General features: G+C 32.0%; 2 protein-coding genes across 2 annotated transcripts; both read left to right on the top strand.

Annotated features, from left to right (window-relative positions):
- The first annotated feature begins 1,945 nt into the window (after nucleotides 1–1,945).
- LOC132739900 (perlucin-like) lies at nucleotides 1,946–4,643 on the top strand. Its single transcript, XM_060727734.1, has 6 exons — nucleotides 1,946–2,102; nucleotides 2,384–2,496; nucleotides 3,200–3,290; nucleotides 3,559–3,656; nucleotides 3,843–3,985; nucleotides 4,516–4,643. Exons 1-6 carry the CDS (start codon nucleotides 2,024–2,026, stop codon nucleotides 4,541–4,543), a joined length of 552 nt encoding a protein of 183 aa, XP_060583717.1. The 5' UTR covers nucleotides 1,946–2,023; the 3' UTR covers nucleotides 4,544–4,643.
- Nucleotides 4,644–7,065: 2,422 nt separating this feature from the next.
- On the top strand, nucleotides 7,066–13,761 carry LOC132739899 (perlucin-like). Its single transcript, XM_060727733.1, has 6 exons — nucleotides 7,066–7,198; nucleotides 7,653–7,753; nucleotides 8,971–9,061; nucleotides 9,279–9,376; nucleotides 9,590–9,711; nucleotides 13,707–13,761. The coding sequence occupies exons 1-6, from the start codon at nucleotides 7,096–7,098 to the stop codon at nucleotides 13,714–13,716; spliced, it is 525 nt and encodes a 174-aa protein (XP_060583716.1). The 5' UTR covers nucleotides 7,066–7,095; the 3' UTR covers nucleotides 13,717–13,761.
- The last annotated feature ends 845 nt before the right edge of the window (nucleotides 13,762–14,606 follow it).

Below are 14,606 nucleotides of genomic sequence, written 5' to 3'. Positions count from 1 at the left end.
AAGTTACCAATTGGTCAATTACCAAAACCATCTTTAGCATATGCTGCTTTTCAGCAATTAAGTAAGTTATATTGAATTTGTTTTTGTTGTTTTAGTATGGAAGTTAAAATACGTCTTTGTTTTACATTTCGGTAACTTTCATGAACTCAGCACTTCTTTTTTCATTTGATAAACAAGTTACAAGCTCTAAAACCATTATTGAAACATTTCAAAACGCATGTCTGCCATTTTTTAAAGAAAAACTAAGTTTCGGAGGCATAGTGTGCCTTTAAATTCGAGCACTGTCCTACTCAATACTCATTTTAACTTAAAAGTCTTTGTTTCATTGAAAAAGAGCATTTACAGCTTACGAAAAGGTTAGAAATAGAAGACTTTTTAACTTAAAAAATGTATTTGGTAACCAAAGACATAAAATACAAATATGGCTTTGAGCAAAACCTTATTTGCGGACAACGAATGTTCTTTGATCATTTTAAACTATATAAGTCTAAACTTATCTATTAATAATATATTTTACTTATCAAATGGATATAGCTTTAACTGCAAAACATGCAAAAAATAAAAATAAATATATAGTGGCATATTTCTGCCTTCATATAACCATATAACTTACTAGTTAATTAAGAGGTTAACTAGTTACGTAAATAGTTAACCTCTTTATTAACTAGTTAGTTATATGGTTATCTGGTGGCATAAATATGCCACCATATAAATAGTGAAATAATGGCGCGGACACTAGTACATCTATATACTTTTTCGAACAAAAACACTTACACGCGCACGCGCGCATGCACGAACACACGCGCACGTACAACAAAACATATATATAGATATAAATTGATAATATTATGGCCTTAATTTGAACCAAAGGTTACATAAGCAACTTGTCATTCGCGTGCTTCTGGATATTCTCAAAATTGATATGATACTTACTCTTAAGTACGTTGTTATTGTTAAGTGTTTTAATTTAATATATTAATTTGATTTCACTCTCTGAAGGAAACATTGGGAATTATTATTTGTATTAGCAACATATAATGTATATAGTAATGCTACGCATTGTTTTGTTTTTTGAATTTGAGTATCATAATCATTTTCGGCCGACTGAAACTGAGTTAAAAGACACAAAGTTACTATAATTTGAAAATAAATATTTGAAAAGGCATCATTTTATAAACATATTTAATTAAAAAGAATTATTTGTTAACAAAGGTTGCATTGTAAGGGGAATAACCAAACATGTGTTTTTAAATTGATTGTCACATAGTTGTCCCCCATGAATTGCCGAATAAAGAATACATGCATGGTTGTATTAATTGGTAATTTATAACTTATTTTTGTAATAATGTGTTCTTTTCAGATTTGTACATATTACAGTAGTTCGTTCTGTATATTAGGTATATATAGGGGTATATTATGGAGTATGATAATATTGCATTTGTTAGATTCTTCTTATGTGGTATATTTTATAAAAGTCTTAGAATTTTACAACAGACTTGTTACAATTTAAACTTAAGTAATTTTGGTAAGGTATAAAAACAAACGCATCAAATGAAGTCACATTTTCAGCAAAATGAGAAAACCTCAAAGATACAGTAATTGCTCTCAGAAAAAGGTTTAATACATCAAAAATTCTTCTTTTGTTTGTATTTACGACTTTATTACACAATGCAACATTTAGCCTTTTTTAAGCAACTTAATTTACATATGGGCAAAGATCACTTGACTATCCGTTGCATCTAACCATGATCTGCAGTTTGCTATTCAGTCAAAATTTATGTTGAAATTTTCCCATAATGATAAATGGCTTTGCCCAGATTAAAATATGGACAAGTCCATTAAATATTTTAAGTGTGGTATAGGTTAATTGAAAGATAACAAGACCTACTTTTAACATCTGACCTACTTTGGTGGTCACAGAAAGTAGTTCTTTGAGTCACAGAAAAACGAGATACAGGAGATAAAAAGGACAGGAAGCCTATTATCTGTGACACTTTTAAGAACAGTAATAACAAAGATTGGCATGGCTGTAGTTTGTTTTGTATTGGTTTTAATCTGCACATACGTGTGCCAGAATTCAGCTTTAAGATTGGAATCGAAAGGTAAGAAGTTTTTTAACCGTATTATTTGCTTGTTATCATTGTTAAGATGTTTTTATTGTATAGGCCAATATGTTATACCATACGTACACCGTGAATCGCAGAAACAAATGCCATATATGTTGACGATTTTGACATAAAGTTGGGTTCATAAATTGAAATTTATTATATGGCATAATTTACGTTTAATTACAACATTTAATGCTAGAAGAAAAGGTAAATCATGTCTGTTTATAACAGAATGAATACATGCCTAATCTCACATGTGTGTTCTTTTTTTTCAGAGCGTCGTCATTTGGAAAGTCCACTCTTCCATGATTGTCCAAAAGGATTTTCTAGGTTTGGTAACTCATGCTTTCACGCTGCGCATGATCTCGCCAACTGGCCTGAAGCTGTTGTAAGTGGGTTTTCATATCATACATAGCATACACAAACACACCATCATGGTCTGGTAACGCGCTCTTTATTTGGTTGAGGGTGGCCGAGTACGACAATGTGTATGATCAAACGTCTAGCGTCAACAATGATTACTAGCCTCAGCAGTTCAAATAATATTATTTTAAGTATCTTTAAGTGGACTGGTCTACAATGGGCATATTTATCATAAATATTTCAAATATTGATATAAACAATTGAAATATATCATTTGGATATTTTGAAAAAAAAAATTTCTGAAAAACAAAATGTAGATATAGTTCTAAAGTGATATAGTATGAACATATATATGATTCATAATACTATTTTGTTCTAAAACACTCTATCTGCCATATATTGATATGTCATCCGAATATAGTTTTGTCGTGGTTTAACTGAATACTCTCAATATTTTATAATTATATTATTAATGGTATTACAGATCTTCTTTTATAGACCAATTCACTTTAAAGTTAGAAACGTATCGAGACAAAATTGAATCATTGACAAATGGGTTGACCGTCACTGTTGTTATTATCTATTACATATATTTTTATGTTTCATCTGATTTTTTTGCTAACTGGAGATATCTCAAATTGCTTATTGCATACCTCGAAATATAGTTAAAATATGTCAAACACTTATTTGAGCGTAAATTTTGTAATCATACTCTCTTCTATATGCAGGTATACTGCCAAGTATATGGTTCCCATTTAGCATTTATAGAATCTGAAGCCGAGAGCCAGTTTGTGACAGCTTATCTCAAGAATTTTAGCGGTAAAGTATTTTCTTAAGAAATCCATCAGGACGTTCGAAGTATAAAGAAAGTATGAAAATACGTATTTGTCAGCAAATCGGCATTTTAATAATACAATGCTAAAGACAAAATATGGCTTTGTATACTAACCCACACTTCTTGTACATTTGAGCTGATATAACCTATATCATAACAAGTCAAGCACGAGTTACTATTGACTTTGCATCTCTATCAAATCAAGTCACGACTTCTTGAATCCAGTTTCTTACAACCCTTAAATTATTTCAGCTTCCGCCACAGACAAAGACCATTACTACTGGATCGGCGGAACTGATGCCGTCTCGGAGGGCAGTTGGTACTGGATTAACGTTGTCAAACCAATAACCGTTTGTATAACAATTCCTTGGAATGAATGAATGAATGAATGAATGAATGAATGAAGCTACATTCTTTCACCGCAGAATTATAGTTTGTACGGAAGGAACTTCATAATGATTAATGAAAATTGATCTATTTGATTATTTATATTTTTAACATGTACAATCTACCAATTTGCACAATGTTTATTGCAGTACACCAACTGGGGAGCTGGTGAACCTGATAACAGCCCCGCCATGTCATCTCATCACCAGGACTGCTTGGCTATTTTCGAATCCTCCGGTAAATGGGATGACGGATGGTGTGAAACACGACATAACTTCCTCTGTGAAATAGAGTAAGTAAATTACACATCTACTTCCGAATGGCACTGCATATTAACACATATTTATTCAAGCACGATTAATAAGCATTGATTTCAAATTAAACTCTATTCCTCTTTAGACCGTTTAAAGAACTTACTATATATGTTGCCATTGAAGCAAATAAACAAAAATGTGCATTTTCTCGATTCCCTAGCAGTATATTCGCACTTCTGAGATACTCTAACACATAGTTAACTTTTCTTTTAGTTAGATATGACTAATTCAAAACAGTTAAGTTACTTTATAAAGTACTTGCGGAAATATCATTTAATGATTATGTTCAAACGAGAAAAAAAAACATGCTTTCAAATACAAACGAGCATATTGTTGATTTTCTGTTATGTAATTATCTCACTTTGATTTTGGAATTTTAATGTCAAAATATCTCACTTTAATGTCAAAATTCTACATCTTGTGTGAAAAATGTTAAAATATATCTTATTGCGATTTTTTGACATTGGTACACAATGTGTATTGTTATTTGTCGTAATTTACATTTCAGTCTGGATGTGGAAGAAATTGTTGGTTAAAAACTCTCTTTGTATATATAAAATATATCCAAGTCTCGAAGAAAACAATGAAATAACTTGTTTTTGAAATAAAATTGTAGAATAAATGTTAAAGTTGCAATATTGTTATAAAACCCTCGAAGTTGAAATAAATAAAGAAGACGTACACCAACGTTTTAAATTAAGTGCATTTTTGCTACGATGGTACTATCTTGGTTTTAAGACGTCAATTCAACCGCTCATAATGTTATAACCATTTGAGCATTACTTTTTCAAAGAAAGCGGAGGTATTGACATAAAGTCGGCGTTGGATAATCATTTTGTAAAATTTTTCTTTAAAGTATGGTGGCTGATTTGTGCCTTTCATGTTTTTGCCCAGCGACCCCGCCAAGCGAAAAGTCGAGAACAATTTAAAATGGCGGGGGCTCAGATCAAAAACACGCAAATTAGAGAGGGCATGGGGCAAAGTTTAATAAATAAAACTTCGTCCCGCGTCCCCGGTAATTAGCGTGTTTTCGCCCCGCGACCCCGCCAAGCCAAAACTCGAGAATTAACAAGTTAGATGGCATGGGCTCAGAGCGCTGGGTGTAGTTAAATAAATAAAACGTCGCCCCGCGGGGCTCGGAGCGAAATTTAAGAAATAAACGTCGCCCCGCGGGCTGAAAACACAAATGGCACAAATTAACCAACATATGAAGACCCTGTTTTTCTGAAAACGTTTGCGCCTCATATTATTTGGTATATACATATCAAAGCATGTATCAAGGCAGGTAATTTTGCAAAGCAGTTAGGTATAATTATAATCCCATTTCTACTTTGCATCTTACACTGGGAAAAGAGCGGCAATTTTTTTAGTCCTATAAATCTACATTGTCAGTGAACCTTTTGTCTCTTATAAAATAATATTTTATAAATATAACACGATAATGCTATCATCTTATTGAAACTTTTCATTATATAAAATATGTAATTAAGAATCTTTTAAGAAGGTGAATTGCATCACTTCTATCAGAGATTTCTAATATATTCTATCAGAATGCATGCACGATCCGACCTTTTTGCTCAGTTGCATGTCAATGTACGTCAACATGGGAAATTTTCCATTTTTTTAAGAAGAAAAAAGACGACATCGTATTCAACCGCAGAACCATATTAACTGCATAATGAATGTATTGAGGATTTTGGTGGGAAAAATGCAGTAGGAAATGTCAAAGACCTTTGAATAAAGCAACAAATACGGCCAAGAATAGTGTATTACACTGCTTTTCAATAAACAATTAATACTTCTCGGCTCTTCTTACATACTCTGTAAATCATTTCTTCCAGTGATATAAGAACTTTGATTCTAGAGGATGCTTTTTTTATGTATGCTCTCTGCTGATTGGGCGTCAGACTGCGGACCATTTTTAATATCTCTGCATAGCTGGAATTCCTTGAACAAGCGTTAAATAGTAACTGACGGCGATGAAGACGCCAATGTAACCGCAACCATATTTGGTACGCTTCTTGTAGCATACAATTTACGTAACCAGTATTTTACTTTTTAAGTGCATTACACATGTTAAGCATTGTAATTCATGACTTGAAAAAAGGCAATGGGGTACTTAACCTTTTAATATCATCTAAAATAACAAGTTTCAAAATATTGAAAGAAACACAACAAATTTATTAGAAAAGTGATAGGGTATACGGACATAACATTTGAATAGTGTATGAAATCTGATAAAGAAATAGTTATATTTTCCTGCTTCAAATTTAAAATGCATTTCAATTCATGTGTAAAGTTATATGTTCTTTTACAACACAATAAAGGCAAATAAAATTATGTCTACTTCTGTTTTTGTGAAAGTTAATGGTTTATCGTCTGCAAATAAAGTTTAACTATTGTCGGTTGTACGTAAAATTGTCTATAATTGTTTATTATAAGAGTTTTATGTTTCATGTTCTTATATATTGATTTACACAATCGGAAGGAAAAAAATAATACTTCCATTCTGAGTCAATCAACAGTCTATATAAAACATAACTTTTAACATATAAATTTAAACGTCGACTTTACGTTTCTTTACAATAGAATACATTCTATTTCATTAATTAACGATTTTAATAGTTTTCAAGGTGATTTATTTTCAATTAACATGACATTTTAAAGATTCCAAGACATTTAGAATCTACTCGAATTTAAAGTCATTATTAATTTAGTATTTTGTCTAACACAAGAAAATAACTATCTTAAAGTTAACAAAATTTAATAACATGAATTTTGTTTGCCACATGGTGTATTTAAAGGACTCGTGTAGTCATATTATTTCAACTAAGTTAAAGCGCGAGATGATGATTTTTATGATAAACTTGTAATGTTTCGTTTCGTTAGATAAAAACACTAAGGAGTTAAAAATCTTTATATGAAATCTCGTAAAACAAGTCCGTTCATAATATAGTCTAGGTGCAACTTAAAACCTGGCTTAAGACTTGAAAACAAATGAATGCAATTAGTTTCCTTATGCGTTTGTAAAATTATAATTTTTACGTTCCTGCTAAAGATTATTTGTATATAAAGTGTGTCATTCATTATGGCAGGTAATATGTTTATAACTAAAGTTATGCTGGTTTTGGCTCTTATCGTGTCTCAAGAGATTGAAAGCTCGACAGAAGTATCATCCATCAGTGACAGGCGTAAGTAGATATTTCTGATAATTCACATTTGATTCAATATTCAGTACTTTCAGCACATTTATTTACACAGCATTATTATTTCATTAGATAAATATTCACATATTCATACATATCACCTTGTGTGTGAGGTTGCTTTTGATTAAGGCATCATAATTGCAGTCACTGATTATTCCAGCGTTATCGTAAGAGGCGATCTACTAAAGTCTATGATTTGTTTTAGCTACAGTAGGTGGTATTGCTTCAATAAATACTTAGAACGTACAAGTGAAAAAAATACCATAGACTGTACTTAATTTCAGTAAGAATATTTAGACAGACACAGTTATATAATCAATGCTTTGATTTTTTACCAGTGTTTTAAGAGAGTATCTTCACCAGTTCTGAAATTGTCAAATTTGCCCATCAAGAGTGACATGTCAACGTCGTCATATACAGTTGAACAATCTATTTTCAGAGCAGCAAAACAAGAGGCGCCATTGTCCAGCTGGATATATGCATTACGGAAAGTCATGTTATTTACTTACGCCAGAAGTTGTGAAATGGACCGAAGCGTATGTGAGTAAAAAGAGTCCAAAGTAGTGGCTAGTCAGTTGTATCTCTGCGTCCACGCGTTAAGATAATTTTAAATTTTCTATTCCAATGATAAACTATCAGTGAGTAAATTACTTATGGTACGAATTCAATTTTTCAAATAAGAACAAGAATAGTGATACATTTCAAGTACAAATATAATGCAAATCAGTAAAATATCACTACAAAAGATAAAAATCGAAGCCTGTACCAAATACGACTAAGGGTATCGTTTAATTATTTATCCAATAATTTGTAAAGGTTTGCAATGTCCATTTGCACGAGTCATTTACGAATCATACGTCGTCGCTTGAGTTGTGCATAAAAAACGCGGAAAAAGTCATGATGATCGCTCTCTTTTGTAGCAAAGCAATATGCAAAATATAAAACAGACCTTCTGTCGTCAGAAAAAAGTTACCATTGAACGAACATCTAAATATGACTTTTCTGTCGTGATTCCTTTCCGTCGTAACAATAGCTAAACCCACGGAAAAATGAGTCAATCAACGAGAATGCTCCATTTGTATCCCAAACTGACAATGTGGTAACTGGAATACTGGTAACTAATACTTGCTTTCCAGTTATCAGACTGTGCATGCATGTGTATACAATTTGATTCTGACACACTTTCAATAGAAAGGTCTCCAAACTTTGTATCATATATGATATAGATAATAATGCAACACACAATGTAAATAAATGTACAAAAGATATACTATATTGCTTAATATTATTACAATTACCAGAAGATAGACAATGTAGAATTAAATATGCTTTAATGACATCCAATAGGTGAATAAAGATGCAACTTGAAATTAAAAATGTACGATATATTACGAAAGACCGGATGGGACATTTCAACTTTACGATTCCAGCTTCGTGAATTCACGATTTCAGCTTCAGGAATTTACGATTTCAACTTCACGAATTCACGATTTAAAGTCCATGAAGTTATGAATTCACCTTCATGAAGTTGTGAATTCGTAAAGTTGAAATTGTGAAGTTGTGAAGTTAAATTGTGAATTCATGAAGATGAATCGTAAATTCATGAAATTGAAATCGTGAATTCATGAATTCCGTATGTTTCAAGCGTGTATTAAGGAAGTTAAAATTCACGAAGATGTTATCGGGAATTCAAGATGTTGAAATGTCCCCACCGGTCTTTCGTAATATATTGACCGTATTCATTCACTATTTCGTAGGTGTATTGTCAATCGTTTGGTAGTCACCTTGTTTACATTGAGACAGCCTCGGAACAGAAACATATCGACAGTTTTCTGAAATTTGTAAAACGTAAGTTAATCATTTATTTATATATTGTACATAAATACACTGTGTTCCAAATATTGCATTTGATCAGCTTTACAACTACATTGTTTTATCATTATTTGGAATGTTTCTCTGTTAACCATTACCCATTAATTTCTATACGTAGCATTTGCATTCTTTATTATTCGTAAGACATAGTAATGAAAGAATTAAACTTCTTTTACTGAATCCATTTTTGCAGTACTTTCGGCTGGTCGGATTCGCAAATATTGGACGGGAGGTATCGACCGTGTTTCGAAAGGCAGATGGTTCTGGGCACCGGATGGGAAACCTGTCAATGTAAGATAAAGATCTTTATAAAATGGAAATAAAATGTGTTTATCTTCCTCTGTAGGTCCTCTGTATATATTGTCAGTGTATATAAAAATTAGAATTTTATGGACTTGTTATTATGTAAGATTTAAATTTCGCACTATGATAGAAATTGTAGAAAAAAACGTTCCTTCTGATATTTTTGCCTGACTTTTACTTATATTTTTTTTATAATTTAAGTTTACAAACTGGGCCCCACGAAAGCCCGACTCGGGCGTACAAGATTGCATAGCTTTATACGGCAACGGTCAATGGGATGATGATACTTGCGAGTCAGCTCGTAATTTCATCTGTGAGGTAGAGTAAGTATATATCATCATTATATTGCCAGTTTTCTTCACATTGACACTTTATACGAGGAGCGATCCAAAATTTCGTGGACACCCTGCATAAAACAAAGAGTAATAAAGCAAATCACACGAAATTCTAGTATCTTATTAAGTGAGCATATGTCGGCAAATTCTCAAAATATTGTAAAGATTGTACAAGAATTAACGATTCTGCTCCAGTTTATATAGAGGATATTGAATGAGTGTAGTTTAATACTAAATTTATTGAACGAGTTGAATAAAATCATATTATGCGAGCCTCTGGCGAGCATAATATTGTTTTATTCAACGAGTTCAATAAATTTAGTATTGAATCTACACGAATATAATATTCTATTTATCACATAATATAAAATAAGAACAATAAACTGTAAAAAATGAGTAATTTTTTAACGACGCGCCTATAGTGAAACGCTAACATTAGTGCGATTTAACGCTATGTTTCTATATAGTGCAAATGACGTCACGTCAAAGTGGTATTACACTAGTGTAATATCGTTTTTATTAAATGGCTTTATTACACTCCTGCACCGCGGTTTATGTGAAAAATATATATACATGACAATACGCGGCGCAGCTCACGACGTCACAAACGACGTTATGCTATCATAGGAAGTAATCTATAACTTTTCAAAGTATTCCCCTTTAACTCGCACACATTTTTCATGGCGGCTCCAGTCTCTGAATGAACTTGCATACCATTCCTGGCTGATGATGACAGTATGTATTGGGTGGCTCCTCTAAACTCGTCAAGATTGTCAAAACGTCTCCCTCTCAATTCTTTCTTTAACTTGGGAAACAAGGCAAAGTCACACCGGGAAAGATCATGTAAATATTGTGGATGACTGAGTACTTCTGCTCCAAGCTGGATTTGAATGGTGAGCTGTGTGTCCCGGACACGGTGAGCAGGTGCATAGTCGTGGTGAAGAATTAAATTTTCAATAGATTCGGGTCGCTTTTTTCTAAATGTGTGCATCAAATCTCGGCGAATGACCTGTGGACAAATTGAAGATAATCAAGTTGTTTTATATTGTAATGTAACAATCATTAATAAAACATTATATAATCTTTATTTATTCATTTTTGTTTTTATTTACTAATAAAATAGTTATTCTGTAGATTCAAAAAAAAAATTAAATATTACGGTACCTTGGTGGAATAGGCTGCATTGACTGTCTGTCGAGCTGGGACGGCATGACTGAGGAATGGCCCTTTGGTGTCATAAAACACAATAAACATGTCGTTGGCTTAATACTACAAACCCGTATGTCATTTTTTGTCATTTTTAGAAAATCGCATTTGAAAGTTTGAACTGTAATAACTTTTTAATGATAAACCGTATAAAGATAAAATTTTCAGTGAATTTAGAAATCTGTATGTTGTACATATGTACCAAATTTTATTTCTGTGCATACAATTTTAAAGCTAAAATATCAAATAATTAATTTCAATTTTTCATAATAAATAAGAAAATACATACAAATTCTGAATTCTAAAACCCCATTCGAGAGATACATGGTTGTTGACAAAACATTCAGGTCATTTCTACACCATAAAAGCGACATACGGGGTTCTAATTGAAACATTTGAAGCAAATTGACTAAATGTAATAATTTTCGGCTAGAAACATAGCAAAAATTCAAGTAAAAAATATCATTAACTTCTCCTACTGTGTAAAATATTACACGTCTGTTTTGAAAATCAATGCTACTATCAAATGAAATCTACATTAATTTTTCAAAAAGTATGCACTTGTTATGTTACATGTTTATCAACCGTGGGTATTCGACGATGCGTTTCTGTCACATACCTATGTTGCTATTATGTTTCAATTTTTGATTTAGAGTGTACATTAAGTAGATGCTTTTCGTGCTTCAGAAAACAGCGTTGAATCTGAAACAATTTGTCCTGATAGCATCTAGATGTAAACAAAGTGGTATTTTGTCTTCCATTCAAGAACATCTAATAACTATAACTTTTATGGATGATCAAAATGCAAATGTAAAAATGGGTTCAGCTATATAGCTAATGAGTACCCTTTCAAAAAGTGTAAAAACTTGAAAATAAGAAGCTTAAGGGAAATTAACAAAAATAGTACTCATCGAGGCCGTCCGAATTGGTTATCATCCGAATAAATGTAGTATTTACATATGTATCTATTCAATACATTTACTATTAATTCAAAATGATGTAAGAGCTATAAAAACTAAATCATCAATATATGTATATTACATTCAGGTAATATACTATAATTATCTTTAAATAAATCACTAAAAGTTTTTCAAATATTTGGTTGTGATAAGTAGGCAGCCATTACAGATGTGTCATGTATCACGTGGTACAAAATCAGAATGTTTGATTGGACGAGAAGTTACTGGGGTCTAGAATTAAAGTTTGATGTAAATAGCGAGTTACGGGTTTGTGGAATTGGAAATAAACATTTTTATGTTAGTTCTACAACTACATAAGTATGTTCACTGTGAAGAGCTCATTGAGACGAAAAAAATGATATAAAAATCTCAATTTTGCCAAAAATCGAGTTACGGGGTTGTAGAATTAACCCGACGATGTGTTTAGCTGCTGATCGGGATACACGGGCCTTTTTCGGTGGAAGCGATGATTTGTTTTTCCATTGCATAGATTGTTGTTTTGATTCAGGATCAAAGAAAAATAGCTATGTCTCGTCAACAGTGACAATGCGATCTAAAAACTGTTGGCCCTCTTTCTGAAAACGTTGCAAAAAGTTTTTTGACGCCTGAACTCGTTGTTGTTTTTCATCCGCTGACAGCAGTCGAGGGACCCATCGAGCACTCAAATGACGCATTTCTAGCTCTTCAGTAAAAATTCTCTGAACAGTTCCATACGATAAATTTAGATTATGGCTGATCTGCCTTAAACTTATACGCCTGTCTTCATTAATCTTCGCACGCACCCATTCAACAGTTTCCTTTGGTCTCTTTCTTACTGCGCAGGTTCGAAAAAGTCCGCGGAAATGAGGGACTGATTTTGGTGTATGAGGTGATCGATTGTGATAAGCGTGACGATTCCATCATCCCAACACAAGCGGTGTTCTGGTTTTTTCCCTTCTTCCATCCGAAATCGGGCGATGCCGTATCTGTATAAACTAGAGAACGACCCCACTGGGAGAGCGGTAGTTATTGTCACACTTGGTTTCGATCATTTGTTTTTGTCTCGCCACGCGTCTTTCCAAGATTTACACATAACTGTATAACTGTCCGACGGTTTGTTGGATCCGTGGCGTCAATTTTTGATAAAGCTGTTTTAGCACCTGTTCTTTATAGCATGAGCGTAAAATAACCGCAACTTCAAAATGTCTTCTGATACTGACAGAATGACGTCATACACATTTTAACAACGTTATTATAACGTTTCCGCAATTTTTTTTATTGGAACAGTTTTAACATGTGTTTAAATGATATGAAAACGTTTATATCACAGAGAAAAAGTAAGCCGCGCCGCGATTTTGATACTTAATGTTTTAAGGTTATCATATATAGATAAAAAAGCAATAAGTGTTTTGAAATTTGGTCAATTTATTAAAAAAAAACATTGATTAATAGTATCCAAAGAGTTCACCTCGGTAGGACGTCTCATTACGGAGATACACACATTGTCCACGAAATTTTGGATCATCCCTCGTATATATTGATTAATTAATTACTGTCCTCAAATATTTTACAAAATAACGTTATAAGTGGGAGTAGTTAGTTTAAAAAGGGAAAGCGCTGTTCCCAAAAAATATTTCAAGATATAAGTATTAGGAAAGCGTGTTATTACACAGAGACAAACTTTGTCAATAATTGAAAGATAGATATTAAACATTCTTATTTGCAAAGTATTTTAACAATAAAGAAACATATTCTTTTTAAAAAGTTTGTTTTAATTTTTATATAAGATATACACTGGTCATTTAATTGTGAATATTTATTGAACATGCTTGATTTCAGACTGGACTAGACAAAACAAGAGACAGAAATACAGAAAAGAAAGGCAGTCAACAACAACAACTTTTTTATGTTTTTAATATTTTTCCATTTTTTTTTAAAAAATGCCATATTTTGGAAGGGATTTTCAAATTTTAATGCATTTATTGATTTACAAAAACATTTTTTAATTTTGGGGCCGGATTTTTTAAGTCGATAAAAAATGATCGGGAGATTTGAAATTACTTTTTACCCAATTTTTAAAAAAACCCGGGGTGGAAAAAATTGGAAATAATTTAACCAAACCAAACGTTTTTTCAAAATTTTTTTTGGGGCAATCTTTTTGATGATTATTTAATTTTTCCAAATCTTATTTTTGGGGTGTGTTTCGTATGTTTGCGGGGCGAAAATATTGGTTACTTTAAGTGCACTGGGGGCCCGGGAAAAAGGGGAGAGGGCTTTTAAAATTTGCTACTTAATTTTTTCATAATGATAAATTTTACTTTTTTCCATCATAAGTTAACCAATGTTTTTTTTATGGACTAAATATTTTTTTGGATATTTATCAAAAAACCGCGCACAGGAGAAAAAATTAAACCTTTTAAAAAAAACCGAAAATTTCCTGGTTTTATAAAAAATTTGAGTGACGAAATTTTACGTTTATTTTTTAAGAAGCTTAAAGCGGATTTTAATGCTAAAATTTACACTTTGGGCCCGCGTAAATGAAAAAATTCCCTTCTTTTTATCATTTTACCTTTCCCTTATTTATTTTAGGGTGTGATAAAAAAAATATCAATATTCGTGAAGATTAAAATCCCAAATTTTTTGAACTCTTTGAATAAAAACAATATTTTTTTTTTTCTTCCCCCCCCAAAGGTTGAATTTTAAATTTTATTAATTTTTTTTCCCTCGTTTTAAAAATTT

The sequence above is a fragment of the Ruditapes philippinarum genome, unplaced genomic scaffold (genome assembly GCF_026571515.1).
Source record: "Ruditapes philippinarum isolate M1 unplaced genomic scaffold, ASM2657151v2 ctg17960_1_1_1_1, whole genome shotgun sequence".
NCBI classification, from domain to species: Eukaryota; Metazoa; Mollusca; class Bivalvia; order Venerida; family Veneridae; genus Ruditapes; species Ruditapes philippinarum.
The sequence above is the reverse complement of the archived record's forward strand: the minus strand, read 5'-3'. Positions and strand labels throughout refer to the sequence as shown.